At 39.3% G+C, this 15,030-nt stretch overlaps 1 protein-coding gene across 1 annotated transcript; it reads left to right on the top strand.

Annotated features, from left to right (window-relative positions):
* The first annotated feature begins 6,769 nt into the window (after positions 1 to 6,769).
* TSPAN6 (tetraspanin 6) lies at positions 6,770 to 13,467 on the top strand. Its single transcript, XM_045471064.1, has 8 exons — positions 6,770 to 7,160; positions 8,137 to 8,325; positions 8,603 to 8,677; positions 9,821 to 9,919; positions 10,420 to 10,554; positions 10,947 to 11,030; positions 12,401 to 12,506; positions 13,168 to 13,467. Exons 1-7 carry the CDS (start codon positions 7,074 to 7,076, stop codon positions 12,467 to 12,469), a joined length of 738 nt encoding a protein of 245 aa, XP_045327020.1. The 5' UTR covers positions 6,770 to 7,073; the 3' UTR covers positions 12,470 to 12,506; positions 13,168 to 13,467.
* Positions 13,468 to 15,030: the final 1,563 nt, after the last annotated feature.

Here is a 15,030-nt window from a genome sequence, read left to right as displayed (position 1 = left end):
CAGTTAGGTCAGAGGGGAATGGGCAAACTGGTTAGACAGATCAAGAGAGTGATAGGGAACAAAACTGAATAGATACAGTAGGGCCAGATTGTGAGGCCTTTTTACTCAGATATAAAAATTTACTCTAAACTCAGGTGTTAGGAAATAGTAAATCTATTAAGTGCATGTGTGTGTGTGTGTGTGTGTGTGTGTGTGTGTGTAATAGAGAGAGAGGGAGAGAGAGCAGAGTAATAATTTCTAGTAGGGTTGTTTTCATTCTTAAAAAAAAAAAAACCCTCTTGGCAAAGAGTACAGTCTGAGCTCTTAGCAGGGAATTCCATACCCTTCACAAGCAAACCCCATCTATGTCCTCAGCCTAGTTTTAAACATTCACTTCATCAGGTCGTACTGAATTTCTTACTCTTCCTTTCATACTTTGGTACCTTTGCCCAGGCATACTGACTCTACCCTGTATTCCTTTCCTCCCTTTCCTGGACTGTTGAAACTGTATCCATCTTTGCTGCTGAGAAATTTCCCTCAGCCCACCCCAGCGAGATCGGGTTTGTCTTCCTTTTCTATCACATTACTTTGTACATATCTCAATTACAAGTTTATCACATTCATTGTCATTGTTTACCCATGACAATCACTATCCTCTGCTTTACTAGTTTGTTCATCTCAGACTCATCTTTGTCCCCTCCAAGACCATGAGAGCCTAGGGGGCAACAACCTTGCCTTAGTCTTCCTCATTTCTCCAGCACACAACACAGAGCCTAGCACATGCTAGGCTGAGGATGCTGTGTAAGGCCTCATGTCCCACTCATAGCTGGAGGGAGCAGAACATAGGTGTGGTAGAGAGAAATTAAAGAAGAAAGTGAAGGAGGAGAATATGGAAATCATAGGGAGATCAAAGTAAGTGTATATGGAGATCGGCAGTAGTTCTGTGAAGCACAAAGATGGGCAAGATGAAAAGCTTATGCAAAATAAGAGGGGTCATTTAAAAAAAAAAACCAGCATTTCTTCAGCATCCACTATGTGTGGATAACACTGTGTCAGACATTGTGGGTGTCAGGTTAAATAAAACACCTCTCTGTGATTTGGTTGGGAAGATAAGACAAAGACACACAAAGAGACCGACAACATCTATACATAAACAAATGTAAAGTTCTTAAAGTTCAGTACTATTTTCAACATGAAGACATTCAATACGAAGTTCCTCGGCAGTCAATAACATATTATTTTAAGAAATGTTAGATGTGGAAACTGACTTGCCTAGATAAGGTCTCAGCAAAGCTTAACAAAACTAAAGTAGAAACAACTTCCTTAGAACACTAAGGCAAATTGACATGAAATTGTGAATTTTAATACCATTCAAGAGTATTTCTCATTTCTATGGGTCCCTAATTGTATATTATGAGCTTTTTAAAATCAGACAAGATCAGGGCTAGAAAGGGAGGAAAATATTCATGGAGAATATGAAAGGAGTAGATGGAAAAAAAGTGAATGAAAAACAAAGAAGAGAATTTCACAGAAGAAATAATAACAATACACAAGACACAATAGGAATAAAGATATTCCTGTTCAGGAAACTTATGTACATATGAATTATCTATTTAAATGATGATGTTCAAATTACCTGTTTAAATGATGTTAATCTGATGGTTGTAATGTGTAATATGAGATTTTAAGAAAATAAACAAGAGGTGTTTTTTAAATTTTATGATGGGCACTTAGCCAAAGGTAGTTGAAGGGATTCTATAAAAGGTATTAGAAACTGAAAATGGTAAGGTCATTATGTGAATAAGAGATAAGATATATTCTGAATGAAATAGTTGGTGTCTTTTTACTGGTTCCTAGAATAGGGAGTATTAATGTTCGAAGACATTATCCAGCAGCTCAACTTAATTGTTTTGTTTGTGATAGTGTAATGTTGGGATGGCTTAGACATTTATTTAGTTTATTTAATTGAATTGATCAAACCTTAAGTCACTACTAAGTGGTTAGTCTCAGAGACCAGCTGTAACCAAAGGGCTCAACAGGGATTGGTTGAAACCAAATGAGTTCATCAATTAAGCATTGTGTCCTAGGGTGTTGGGGAGAGTATAAAAGGGGGTGCAAGAGCCCTGCCACACTGGCTTTTCAGTAGTTTCTGAACATGTAGACAGCAGGATGTAAGACAGGTAAGTAGAGAAGCAAGCAGGTACCATAGTAATTGGCTAAGGATCTGAGTTAATGTGAGTGGTCAGACTATGAGCTCTGATGCTAGAAAAAGAGGTGTGTGTGGGTTAGTGTGGGGAGATGGTTAAAGGGGGTAGATTCACACTCTCGTTGAGTTGGGATTGGGATGTACCTTAAGTAAGGAGTAGGAATTTTTTTTTTTTTCAACGTTTATTTATTTTTGGGACAGAGAGAAACAGAGCATGAACGGGGGAGGGGCAGAGAGAGAGGGAGACACAGAATCGGAAACAGGCTCCAGGCTCTGAGCCATCAGCCCAGAGCCCAACGCGGGGCTCGAACTCACGGACCGCGAGATCGTGACCTGGCTGAAGTCCGACGCTTAACCGACTGCGCCACCCAGGCGCCCCTAGGAGTAGGAATTTTGAGTGAGGTTGGAGAATGGGAAGGGAACAGGGAATAGATCTTGTTTATTGGGAGATAATCATACTGGCTTATTGTGGAACAGGAAATTCATGTTGGAAAAGCAGTAGGAAATAAGCTGATATCATATTTCCTGGGGGAGACATAGTTTAAATTCCAAAGAACAACACTTAAACTTAATCTTGAAGGTTACAGGAAATTAATAGAAAGGGACACAAATCCCTACTGAATATGGAATGTAAAACAAAGAGCAACAATACTTAAGGAAAATATTTGCCTTTCCCCCATATTTTCAGCACCAAACAAGTGTTTTTGTGGTCATAAAGAGGGAGGAAAACAGATTGAACCAGAAAAAGTACTGAACTCTCTACTTTGCCACTCTGGGATGGGCAGGGTTATGTCTTAGGTGATTGGGCTATTGGAATGAAGGCAAAAGTAAAACTCAACAAAACCCCCAAGTACAAGGAAGAATTGGGGAAATCATTGAGGTTTTTATGACTCAGGGGATTCTAAGAGCCCTTGTTTGTGGTTAAACATCTGAATATAGCAGTCTTTGCTTGGTTATTCCCAGCCAAGACATCTATTTATACAATGGCAGCCATGTCTCGTCATAGAGTGGACCCTATTTCTGATGAGAGAAACAGAAGGTGGAGGGGCTTGGTCCTAGGCAAGTTAGCCTTTTTGAACCTGTTTCCTCACCTGTAAAGTGAGGGCAGTGGTAGTCTTGACCTCACAATAAGGTAGCTCTTGTGATGTATGCATGAGGTACCACCTGTCAAGCGCTTAGCAACAGTACATATTCAATGCTCAATATTATAGTTACAATATATAATACATAATGGAATGTAATATTGATAATACTATATATAATATAAATATACAATAGAATGTAATATCAATAGTACAATTAAGTATTACAATATTAATGCTTTAAAGAATATATGTATCTTATGACTTAGAGAATTACTACTTATATTACTTTAGGTGGGATTAGATGCCCCTTTGGTCTGGGTTTGGGCCCAGACCCAGGCCTAAATTTGAAGTAAACTGAACTTCTGGGTTTTGTGACATGGCAGCAGGGTAAGAGGGTGTAGCAGAGTGAGAGGCAATGGTGCAAGGTGTTGCGGCCATAGGAATATTAAATTCTGTGTCAGCCTTTGGTTTAATTTGGCACTGACTGTTATTCAAACAAAGCAGCATTGTAAGTGGTAGAGGAAGGGAGAGGCGGAAAATCAACACATTCTTGGAAATAAGATGTGGCTTTTGCTTTAACTATTTCATTTTCTCTTCAGCCACAAAAATATTTCTTTGCTTGTGGGCTCACAAGGAAACTCCCTTCCAGAACGTGGTACAAATCTAAGCTTCAGAGGAAGCTTCCATTTAAGATGACAAGAAGTTAGCAAGACTTCCCTTGATACTTGTTTGTTTTAATATGAGAACCCCTCACATACTGTTATTTAGCCTAGGGAGAAAGCTTTGCATTTACTTAGAGCCTCCTCAACCTCATTTCTTGTAGTTATGGCACATGTTTCTCTCAAAATTGACATCTGCTATATTTCCTGATAACCTTCCCTCAGTGTTTATAGTTGCAGAGATGTATACTTTACCCATTCTCTCCATGTGTTTATATGTTAGGCTTTTAAAATTTTAGGATAAAATTTTAGGATAAAGACTGCTGGTGCAATATTCATTCTCTAGTAGTTGCTCTCTTGGATCTCAGACATCTGGCATGATGCTATAGGAGCTGGTCCTAAGACAATATTCAAAGTACAGGGAAGCTCTGTGTGACCAAGTCAATGTAACTTTCTTGTTTTCTGTTTCTGTGGTATATATTTAAAGCAAAGTTTCAAGCAAAAAAGTCTGGGCATCACCTCTTCTTTATATATATAGCAATATAATAGCAATACAGTAAATGCCCACTTGTGATGTTAAGCTTATGTCAGTGATGATGTGATGGATTGCATAGGGGACTGATATTGTCTTTTACTCCCATCCTTCAAGAAACAGCACACACTCACTGGACACTCAGTCTTTGCCCTTGAAGAGCTTACACCTTAGTTAAGAAACCACACCTTAATACATACTCTGTGTGCTATAATATAGATCAACCAGTTCATTATACATAACATAGAAATGTGGAGTCATCTACATACATGATTTAATAGGAAAAAAATACACTTCCATACTTTAAGTGCCATCCATAGTTTACTAGGAATGTACAATTATAAACTTTCCTTAAGAGTTAAGTTGTTTTTGGTTGAAACTTAAATGTTCTGTGTCTTACCATAGGGATAAAGGAGCATACATATCTATAGTATTGTTGGTGTTAGGTATCAACTCAGATTTCCTAGAAGTAACTATTTTTTCTCACAAGTATATATTTTTATGGAGGGAGCAAGAAGGGCCAGAGAAAATTTCACAAAGTATGTATTTTCCATTAATCAGAAAATTGAGTCTTCACACCCATTGGTAATCTTTCTTTTCTTCTTGATTATACCTGTCCTGAATTCCTGGAAAGATGAATGCTAGGGATTTAACTAATGTTCCTAAGTAAAATGGGAGACCAGGATGCCTATAGCACTTCCTTAATTCATTTGTATTTAATTCGTTTTGTGAATTGCTTTGAACCTGACTAGATAAAAAAAACCTCTCTATTCTGAGGTTCCCATGAAAAGTAAATGACCTATTTAAATTGTGGGCAATTTCAATGGCTCATTTAGTCACTCTTGAAGCCTAAGAGGTACCAGAAAGCAGGAAACAGTGAGTATCTATAAGGTCTAGGCTCATTTCTTTTTTCCCTGTAACTACAGGCATAGAATTAACTTATAGCTCAAATATATGCTTATTCTTGTGTGCTGAGCAAAGCTCATGCACATGAATCCTTTATGAGATTTCCCTATTTCACAGATGTAACAAGGAACTTTAAATACCCTTTAGGGCTCTGCAGATTTGCATAGTTCAAATTTTCTAGGCCTTTCAACTATCTGGAGACTTGTCTTTACATTTGGCCTTTCCTGAACTCAAGCCCCAAACAAAAAGAGCCTCAGCTTTTGTCACCAATGTTTCGGAGACCCTGAAGAGGGCTGGGGTTTTTTTGTTCCACTTTACCCCTTGGATTCACTCAGGGCTGCCTCTGGACATTTGGGACAGAAAACTTTTGGGTGATTGATCCCATTCTGTAAGCAGTTTAACTCCTCAGGAGCACACTGTCTCAAGTTCTAGGAAGATCTAAGCAATTGGGAGAATTTTAGGGAGATGGACAGACACGCCACAACTCAATACCATATGCGGCTGGTGTAACAGGGGAGGGGATCGAAAAGCACAGTGATCTCTAATTTTGGCTTTGCTGTTAGTTGTGTGACTTTCGGTTTCAGCCTCTCTGTGATCAGCTGGTTCTTGATCTGAAAACCCAGGGGGCTCAAATATACAGTGCCGTTCAGTTTTAACATTTAAACTGTGGAGGGGGGAGGTCACACTTACCTGACATTCTCAGTAGCACCTTCCCTTTTTTTTTTTTTTCCGATGCAAAAGCGAAGAGCCTTTATTCGAGCTAGCTCGAGCTCAATCTCCTACCTGCATCGACGCGGCGGTGAGATACTGGAGAGAGAGCGCACCTTCCCTTTTTAAAACTTTACTGTTGATAGCTGATGTTACATTTCAATATTAATCACTTTAGAACATTTTCCCTCGACTTTCCAATTGTTTAGAGGATAACAGAGGAGAAAAATAATGGATTTTGTAAATTTCTGTAGGAAAATTGTCAAATTCATTAACAATCGCTCATACTAACTTTGGAATTCTTTCAAGAAGTGATTACTTCCCACAGTCCATTCACTCTTAATGCCCCGCTCCCCACCACATGAAACAATGTTCAAAAATTGAAAATCACAGAACAAGTGAAAAAGAAATCAGCTTAATACCACCACTCAGGTAAATTTTACTTTTCCTCAGTTTTTGTCTAAAAACATATGACTGTACGTGTCGCTTTGTAATACGCTTTCTCATTGGAAATATATTTCTTGAGGATATTTAGTCATGTAATAAAAGATTCTTAGATCACTTTTAACCTCTTTTTTCATTCCTTTCTTTCCCTTTAGGGCACCAGGGGCGGGCAAGGCCGAATCTCAGAGTGCTGCTGGCGCTCCTGGTGATAGAACAATATGATCAAGTTATAAGGGTAGGGAGGGGTGGGGAGCGGGAAAGATTCCTTGAGAGAAAAAATTAAGAAAGCTCTACTTGAAGATCTAAGAAATTCCCGACAATAGAACTTTGTGTATGGTTTTCGGTAACCTTCAGCAGGGGGCGCACAGAAATTGTCGTCACTTTCCGGATAGCCTCCCGGACTTTACCCTCTAGAAAATTGTACAGTGTTTCCGGCTCTTCTCAGTTGTAGACGCTCGTAAGTTTCCGGCAGTTTCCGGGGAGACTCGGGGACTCTGAGTCTCTCTTGCTCTATTCCGCTCGCCTGGTGCGGCGGGCAGGGTCCTGAGCTAATCATGGCGTCCCCGTCTCGGAGACTGCAGACCAAACCAGTCATTACTTGTTTCAAGAGCGTCCTCTTGATCTACACTTTCATCTTCTGGGTGAGAAACGGAGGAGCCCGGGGGCGGGTGGGGTTGCGGGCTTTGGTGGGGGGTGTGACGCTGAGCAGAGGGCACTCAGGTCCGGGGTGGGGAGGGAGGCGCGGGAGGGGGTTGGCCGGCTGTCGCCGCAGTGACCCTGACGGTGGCAATGAGTTGCCGGGGTCTTGCTCGGGCATCTTGCCCGCTCCGGGGTCGGAGTGCTGGACGGTGGCAGCCAATAGGCTGTGCTGGGACACAGACGCGCTTAGGATTCGAATTTGAGGCGGGGGACGAGGAAGGGAGTTGACACCCCAGAGCTCTCAGAGGGTGTCCCCGGACCTTTTCGAGAGGCAAGGCTTGTCCCTCCCCTCTGAGGGCTCACTCGCTTAATAGTCTCTTTCTTTTCACTGCTTCGTAAGAGGGGAGTATTTCACAGGTAAGTATACTAATGGTTGCACTCCCGCCAACCTACCATCCGGCTTGCTTTTGTGTAGTATCCTTTTGTACGCTGTGCTCAACTCCGAACTGGGGTTGGGGGAGGGGGAAGTTTCAGGAACTCCTAGAAACACTTTTTTCCCTTCTCCAGGAAGGTGTTCTTCCTAGGGCAGGAGTAAAGCAGTTAAATAAGTTGTTATTCCTAGGACAGATATGCCACAGACTTCTGTTTATACAGAAAAAAAAAAAAAAGATGAAGTTTAAGAATTTTGTTAAGATGCCTTCTCTAGCAGCCCCCCTGGTTTTGCCCTGGTTTCCTGGGTTACCTGGTGATCTAGCGTGGATTTATCAAGGCTTGTCCTTTTGTGCAGATCCCCTTCCTACCCCTTGTCTCCCATATCCCAGCCACAGCTCTGTGGCCACAGACTGCTAAATTCGTACATCTATTGTATCTTAAATACCCAGTGGTTTGTGGTTTGAAGGTGCTGCTGTGTATATTATACTTTCTGTTCTCTATTATACAGTGTATATTATACTTTCTGTTCTCTGGTTTCCCACATAGATCACTGGTGTTATCCTTCTTGCCGTTGGCATTTGGGGCAAGGTGAGCCTGGAGAATTATTTTTCCCTTTTAAATGAGAAGGCCACCAATGTCCCCTTCGTGCTCATTGGCACCGGCACTGTCATTATTCTTTTGGGCACCTTTGGCTGTTTTGCTACCTGCCGAGCTTCTGCATGGATGCTAAAACTGGTGAGTCCTTGTTTTCCTTAGAATTGATTCTTGGTTTTAGAAGAGTCTTATATGTTGTAGGCTTTGTTTCTTGAAACTGGCCACGGTCCTTTAGGATTTTTCCCGTTACTTCCCAAGTAACACTTCACCTTCCAGTTCCCACTTTTGTTGTGTTTCCCCTGTCCTTTTTAATAAAAACATGCTGAACTGATTGAGCAGACTATATTTTTCTTTGACTCTCTTTGCTGCTGTGATGTATCTTATTTATGCTGACCTGGACTTTCTTTTTATCCCACAGTATGCAATGTTTCTGACTCTCATTTTTTTGGTTGAACTTGTCGCTGCCATCGTAGGATTTGTTTTTAGACATGAGGTAAGCTTGAATTAGGCAACCTATTAATATGTTAAAAGTTATTCTCCTAGACATAAAAAAAAGAGTTAAAGGCAATTTTTAAAAGTTCAAAAACCACTCTTAAAGCTTACTTTTATGTAATGCTTATTTTTTCAGCCTGTAGCTGACAATAATGGCTTTCTTGTAAAAATTCTAACCCATTTTTAATAAAAAAATTAGAAAATTGTAAAGACTGACAATCACAGAAGGAAATTACAGGTACCCATAATGACATGTATTTCCAGTTCTTTTTCTGTGTACAAGTACCTACTGAAGTGAAGATAGTACAATTTATAACTTTACTGATAGGACAATATTTAAAGCACAAAATTTATAACACAAGATTGATACCTTCTCTACTTATGCCACACATATTTATTTTTTTATTTATTTAATGTTTATTTATTTTTGAGAGAGAGAGACAGAGCATGAGCAGGGGGGTGGCAGGGAGGGAAGGAGACACAGAATCTGAAGCAGGCTCCAGGCCCTGAGCTGTCAGTACAGAGCCTGATGCCGGGCTTGAACTCACGAACTGTGAGATCATGACCTGAGCTGAAGTCGGAAGTCGGATGCTTAATTGACTGAGCCGCCCACGCGCCCCATTATGCCACATATTTCTAACAGATTGGATATACTTAGTGCAAATCATCAAAACTTTAATATTGAATTAGAAATCAGAGTTCCACTGTTAAACCTGGGGTTGGGGAATCATTTGGTGAGTAGTGAAGGTTCTTCAATGAGAGTGTTTTACAAAGTGTGGTAGTACAGTCTCCCAAAGTAAGGTTTTGTAGCTTAAAAATTTTACAGGCATCAAATTTGTACTTAAAGTAGAGAAAAACTTGGGGAGGGATACAGGAGTACAGAGCTGCCACTTGAATAAATGCTCCCATAGCACTTTGAACTTGAGTGTTTATCATCTTTTATTGTAATGTTTTGCTTAGTAATCCTCTCAACTAGACTATATCCCATAGAGGACAGGATTGCACTGTAGAAATTAATTACCATACATGTTGTTATCGTCAAAGATATGATCATTGGTCAGATGTGGGGATTTTTTATGTGACATAGAAACCTAAGAGACTTTGTAGAATTTTTATTTACTAGCATTGTATTTCTTTGCTGTAGATTAAGAACAGTTTTAAGAATAATTATGAGAAAACTATAAAGCAGTATAACTCTACGGGAGATTATAGAAGCGATGCAGTAGACAAGATTCAAAATACGGTAAGTGGTCATAGGTGGTGGCTTCTCAAGTGGGGAACACATTCCTTATCTCCTTAGAGAAGAGAAATAGGCCCCTGGCTACTAGGTGTTGTCCACTTGTACGATATTCTCATTACAATCTTTGATCAGGAGAAAATATGTCCCTGGAAAGATAGGTCCCTGGAAAGAAGTGTGGGATGATACTAAGTCACATATCTCCATTTTCTCCTAATCATTCTCCTCACATGTACATCTCTTCACTCTTCACATCACAGACCAAGTACTGTTAGTACCAACTAGAGCAGGAAAGTGAGTCCAGTGCAAAAATGTTACACTTGTTATTAGGGGAAAAAAAGGTGCTAATCTGTTGAATTACAATGCTGGTTGAGGACAGCCACTTAAAAATATTAGGATAGGGATCATTGAGTATAATATTGTTTTGAGGACAAATTGCAGTCTAAGATGATAGGTTAAATGTTTAACTACAATGATGTAAACTATAAATGCGTTTTTTTTTTCAGTTGCATTGTTGTGGTGTCACCGACTATAGAGATTGGAAGGATACTAATTATTACTTAGAAAAAGGATTTCCCAAGAGTTGCTGCAAACTTGAAAATTGTTCTCCACAGAGAGATGCTGATAAAGTAAACAATGAAGTAAGGAGCCTTTAAAATTGTTTTATTTGAAAATATTAACTGAATACAGAGTTGACTCCATTTTTAATTTTTAGTCACAATAAATATAATCAGAAATAGGCAGGGCAAGTATTAGTCTCATTGAGTAAATGAGGAAACTGAAGCTCAGACAATTTCACTTGAGTTCACACAATGAGCAAATAACACTTTTAAATGCATAATCCAAGAGGTGGAACTTCTACTCTTCAAACTTCTGTCGAGAACATTGTGCCTGAGAGGAGATAAGATTTGTTATATAAAAGAGTAAATTTTAATAAAATGACAAAGGCAGTGGTAGCTAAAGCTCCTGTTTTGGCAGAAGTGTTCCTTGTTGCTTGTGCTGTACTTAATATTTTATTTTCCACTCCCATTAGGGTTGTTTTATAAAGGTGATGACCATTATAGAGTCAGAAATGGGAGTGGTTGCAGGAATTTCCTTTGGAGTTGCTTGCTTCCAGGTAAGTCCTTGTAGTTAGGAGTGTTTTGTCACTCTTGTTAGATGTAAGCTAGAATATTTCCACTGTGAAGGATTCAGGGCACTTCCAGAGAAGTCACATTTTCACAAAGTGTCAGCTTCTCATCACAGTATTACATGACTTTTATTTTATATAAGACACATATGGAGTCAATCATTTGCGTTTGGGTCTTAAATAGACCCAGTAAAGAAAACAGTAGCTTTGTTTTATTTTGGAGGGGATGTTTTGCTATTTTCATTCCAGTATTTTGATGCCTTGGATCTTATGTTTCCCCGCACTGTTTTCCACAATTAGAATTCTCTAAATTTTATTCTCAGTTTACTGGCTCTTTTGACCATAGCCTGTCATGCTTTGAAACTACAAAAAGCAAGACTTAGAATTACCTCCTAGTAGTACATACCTGGTTCCCTGTTGGGAATGGCAGTTTTCCAGCATCATAGTTTATTAATTAAACAAAAGCATTAGATAGATGGGAACAGTGTTTTTCGGTGCAGTAAAGATTCTACATGATTCAGATTTTTCTTTCCTGGGCTGCAACTGCCTGATGAGTTGCATATAAGGTCTGACTTAAAAAATCTTGATCACACGATCCCCACATTGAATATGTGCCTGTTACGTTGGGTATGTGCTATGTTGTGGGTCAAATTGTATTTTCTGAGTTGTGCTACTTCTCACTGTGACATGAAAATTTTGTGTTGTGGCTCTAAACAATTTTTTTTAGGGGTTGGGAGGTTTTCCTATATTAAACATCATGGAGATAAAACTGAAAGAATTGATACACTTCATTTTGACCTATGTGATTGGTTTTGGAAGTCTAACCTTAATACATTTCTAAAATAGCAGATATAGCTGTATCTCAATCTGTACTAATAGAATAGCCACTAGCACGTTTGAAAGGTTCTAATTAAATGAAATAAAAAATTGAATGCCTCAATCTAGCCCCATTTGAAGTGCTCAAAAGCCACCTGTGGCTAGTGGTTTCCTTATGGAACAGCCTTCACAGATGGAGATTTTATGTGATGAGATGCTTATGCTAAGCCAAATCCTTTTTGTTCTGATAGCTGATAAGTTATCTGGTAAGTTTCCCCAAAACTTAATGACATTTAGGACTTTTGTCAGTGACTGTTGTGAAATTCCAGGTCACAGTAGTGGTAAAACTTCCCTTATATTCTTTGAATGTTATTTAGGTGCTGCTGAGTATCAATTACAGCTGTCGAGAAAAACTTCAGGAATTTATTAGTGAATTAGAAGTGAAAGGAAAATAAACCTATATCCTGAGGTCTTTAAGCTCTTTTGTGTCTGTGTGTGTGTGTGTGTGTGTGTGTTTAATTGTTTTTGTATTTTGTTTTTAGCTGATTGGAATCTTTCTAGCCTACTGCCTCTCTCGAGCCATAACAAATAACCAGTATGAGATAGTGTAATCAGCAAATCACGGGCTGACTCCTCTCCAATTTTAAGGTATGTTCATTTTAGTCCTCAACTCTGTCTTGGTGTTTCCTTCAGCCTGTTCATGTGATGGATGGACTGAGTTTGCCAAGGTCTTGCCGAGTGGTGCATTCAAGTCTTGTTGGTACTGTGTTAGCCCTGCATAGGTAGGTCAGGTCTCTAAAATACAAGGCATGGCCACAAAGGGCAGAAGAGCCTTTCGGGGTTTTACCTACACATCAATCTAAAGGTTCTAAGTGGTCCCTTTTCTGACAAATTTGTACCTACATGGAAAAAAAATGGAGAATCCTAGTAGTGACCTTATTTGTCAGGTTCCCTGGGAAGTACACTGTGCTCTTGACCCAATATTGGCATTTTCCCTGGTCTTTTACTGAGTTTTAATTTACCACACTCCCCTGGTGAACTATTCTTAGAGCCATAAACGGATTTAGCCTACCTTGGAACCCGATTTGGAGGAAATATGTGTTTCAATACTTCCAGTATTTGAATGGTAAACTGTGAAAACTCTTGCTGGCTGAATTAATCCCTTAAGGTATCCTTCACATTTTAATTGAGCCACTGACTGGGAACACATGAAAGTCTTCATTAGCAGAGTAGATGCTAATGTGTGCAAGTGAATATAGATATTGAAATTTGGGTTATAAGTAAATTAACTTTTTTTCTTTAATTTTAGGACATTTACATCCCCCCCCTGTGAACTATGATATTGCCTGGATGGAAGACAGCTTAACACTTCTTACCAATAGACCAAAAAATTACATCAATAGCCTGATTCAGTCAAGACATTTATTCAATATAGGTCCACCTTCTGGCCCATTCATGTTAGATCACTGAAAAATTATATAAATAGCCTGATTCAATCAAGACATTTGTTCAATATAGGTCCACCTTCTGGCCCATTCATGTTAGATCATTGAAACCCCTGTATCACTGTGAAACACTGGAAGAGCTAGTAAATTGTAAATGAAGCAAAGCTGTGTTCCTCTTGACTCTTATTTTGCTCAATGTGGGGCCTTGGGGCCTTTTATTTATTTTTAGAAAGAGAGAATATGAGCAAGGGAGGGGAAGGGGGAGAGAGAATATTTTTTTTAATGTTTATTCATTTTTGAGAGATAGAATGCAAGTTGAGGGGTAGTGGTGGGCAGAGAGAGGGAGACACAATCCAAAGCAGGCTCCAGGCTCTGAGCTGTTCTGAGCTGTCCGCACAGAGCCTGATGTGGGGCTCGAACCCACGAGCCGTGAGATCAGGACCTGAGCTGAAGTTGGATGCTTAACCGACTGAACCACCCAGGTGCCCGGGGAGAGAGAATCTTAAGCAGGCTCCAGAGCCTGCCCTAGAGTTTGATCTCACTGACTGTGACATCATGACCTGAGCCTAAGTCAAGAGTCAGATGCTTAACCGACTGAGCCACCCAGGTGCCCTACAAGGTGGGGCTTTTGAAAGGTGCTGTGAATTTGCTATTTTATGTAGTGTTACAAAATGATCCCTCTGAATTTGCTTACTGATATAGTGTGACAGAAAATTGACCCTTCTGAACTGGCCATTTCCCAGACAAGTTTAAATTATTGTACAACTCGTATCAAGTTGTATGTTCTATAATCTCTGTTTTGCTAATGGAGAGTCACACTGTATAATTTAATTCTGGCCAGCAGTTGGATGGTACTCATCATTGGAGTTGTCAGATGGTCTGATCCATCTCTAACCTGAGGCACTAACGACTAAAAGCAGTACCAATATTATGTTACACTTTGCATTTCTTTGCCTCCAAATTAAGGTGTTTGTATTGATGTTTTTATATTTCCCCCTACTGTTTGAAAGGTTCTAATAATGGTGTTGGAATTCTGTACTTTCGTTAGGAATTTAAAGCAATTCATCTTTATTAGCTTTAGTTGGTATTTTTCAGTTTGATATGACTTGTCAATATTATAGTCACCTTTCATAGTCTTGGTTTCAGTTTGTGCCTTTGACTAAATATAAATCTTTTACATGATAAATATTGTTTTCCTCTACAACCATCATGTTTAACTTTTAGAAAATCTGGCATGGTTGTTTTCATGGAAAAGGCTAAACCCCACATTTCTACTAGGGTATGGTTTCAGATATGAAATATAAAACTGAGGTCTTGACTCTGTCATTTTCAAAAAAGTATTTGTTTACAAAAAGTATTCCCTGTGAAAAGATAACCTTCTGTATTATGAAATAGCATATGCTTGGCATTCTGAAGATCGGCTATTTTGACTGTATAGCTTACATTAAGAAGTTGGATAGGGACAGATGTAACCTGTACTTTCTGGGTAATAAGGAAATTAATAATCAACTAAACTTTGAGCTAATGTGGAGAATTCTTTCCTTGGTTTTGACTTTCTTTACACATCTGTTAGTAGAACCTAGCTCTTCTTTGCCATGCATCCACACTGTCCTTGAATTTGATGTAAGGGGGAGTCAATCACAGTTATAAATTGGACAAAAAGTACAAGTTAAGAATCATGGTGTCTTTGGGTACATGTCTTTATATGCTTGGAATTACTGTGCAAA

The sequence above is a fragment of the Leopardus geoffroyi genome, chromosome X, assembly GCF_018350155.1.
Source record: "Leopardus geoffroyi isolate Oge1 chromosome X, O.geoffroyi_Oge1_pat1.0, whole genome shotgun sequence".
NCBI lineage: Eukaryota > Metazoa > Chordata > Mammalia > Carnivora > Felidae > Leopardus > Leopardus geoffroyi.
This window is presented reverse-complemented; position numbering and strand designations above follow the sequence as displayed.

What these genes read in the sequence shown, in the direction of transcription:
- TSPAN6 (XM_045471064.1), top strand. Translation starts at nt 7,074, where the DNA reads ATGGCGTCCCCGTCTCGGAGACTGCAGACCAAACCAGTCATTACTTGT. An exon ending in TCTACACTTTCATCTTCTGG is followed by an intron (nt 7,161 to 8,136) that starts GTGAGAAACGGA and finishes TTTCCCACATAG; the next exon opens with ATCACTGGTGTTATCCTTCT. An exon ending in CTGCATGGATGCTAAAACTG is followed by an intron (nt 8,326 to 8,602) that starts GTGAGTCCTTGT and finishes TTTATCCCACAG; the next exon opens with TATGCAATGTTTCTGACTCT.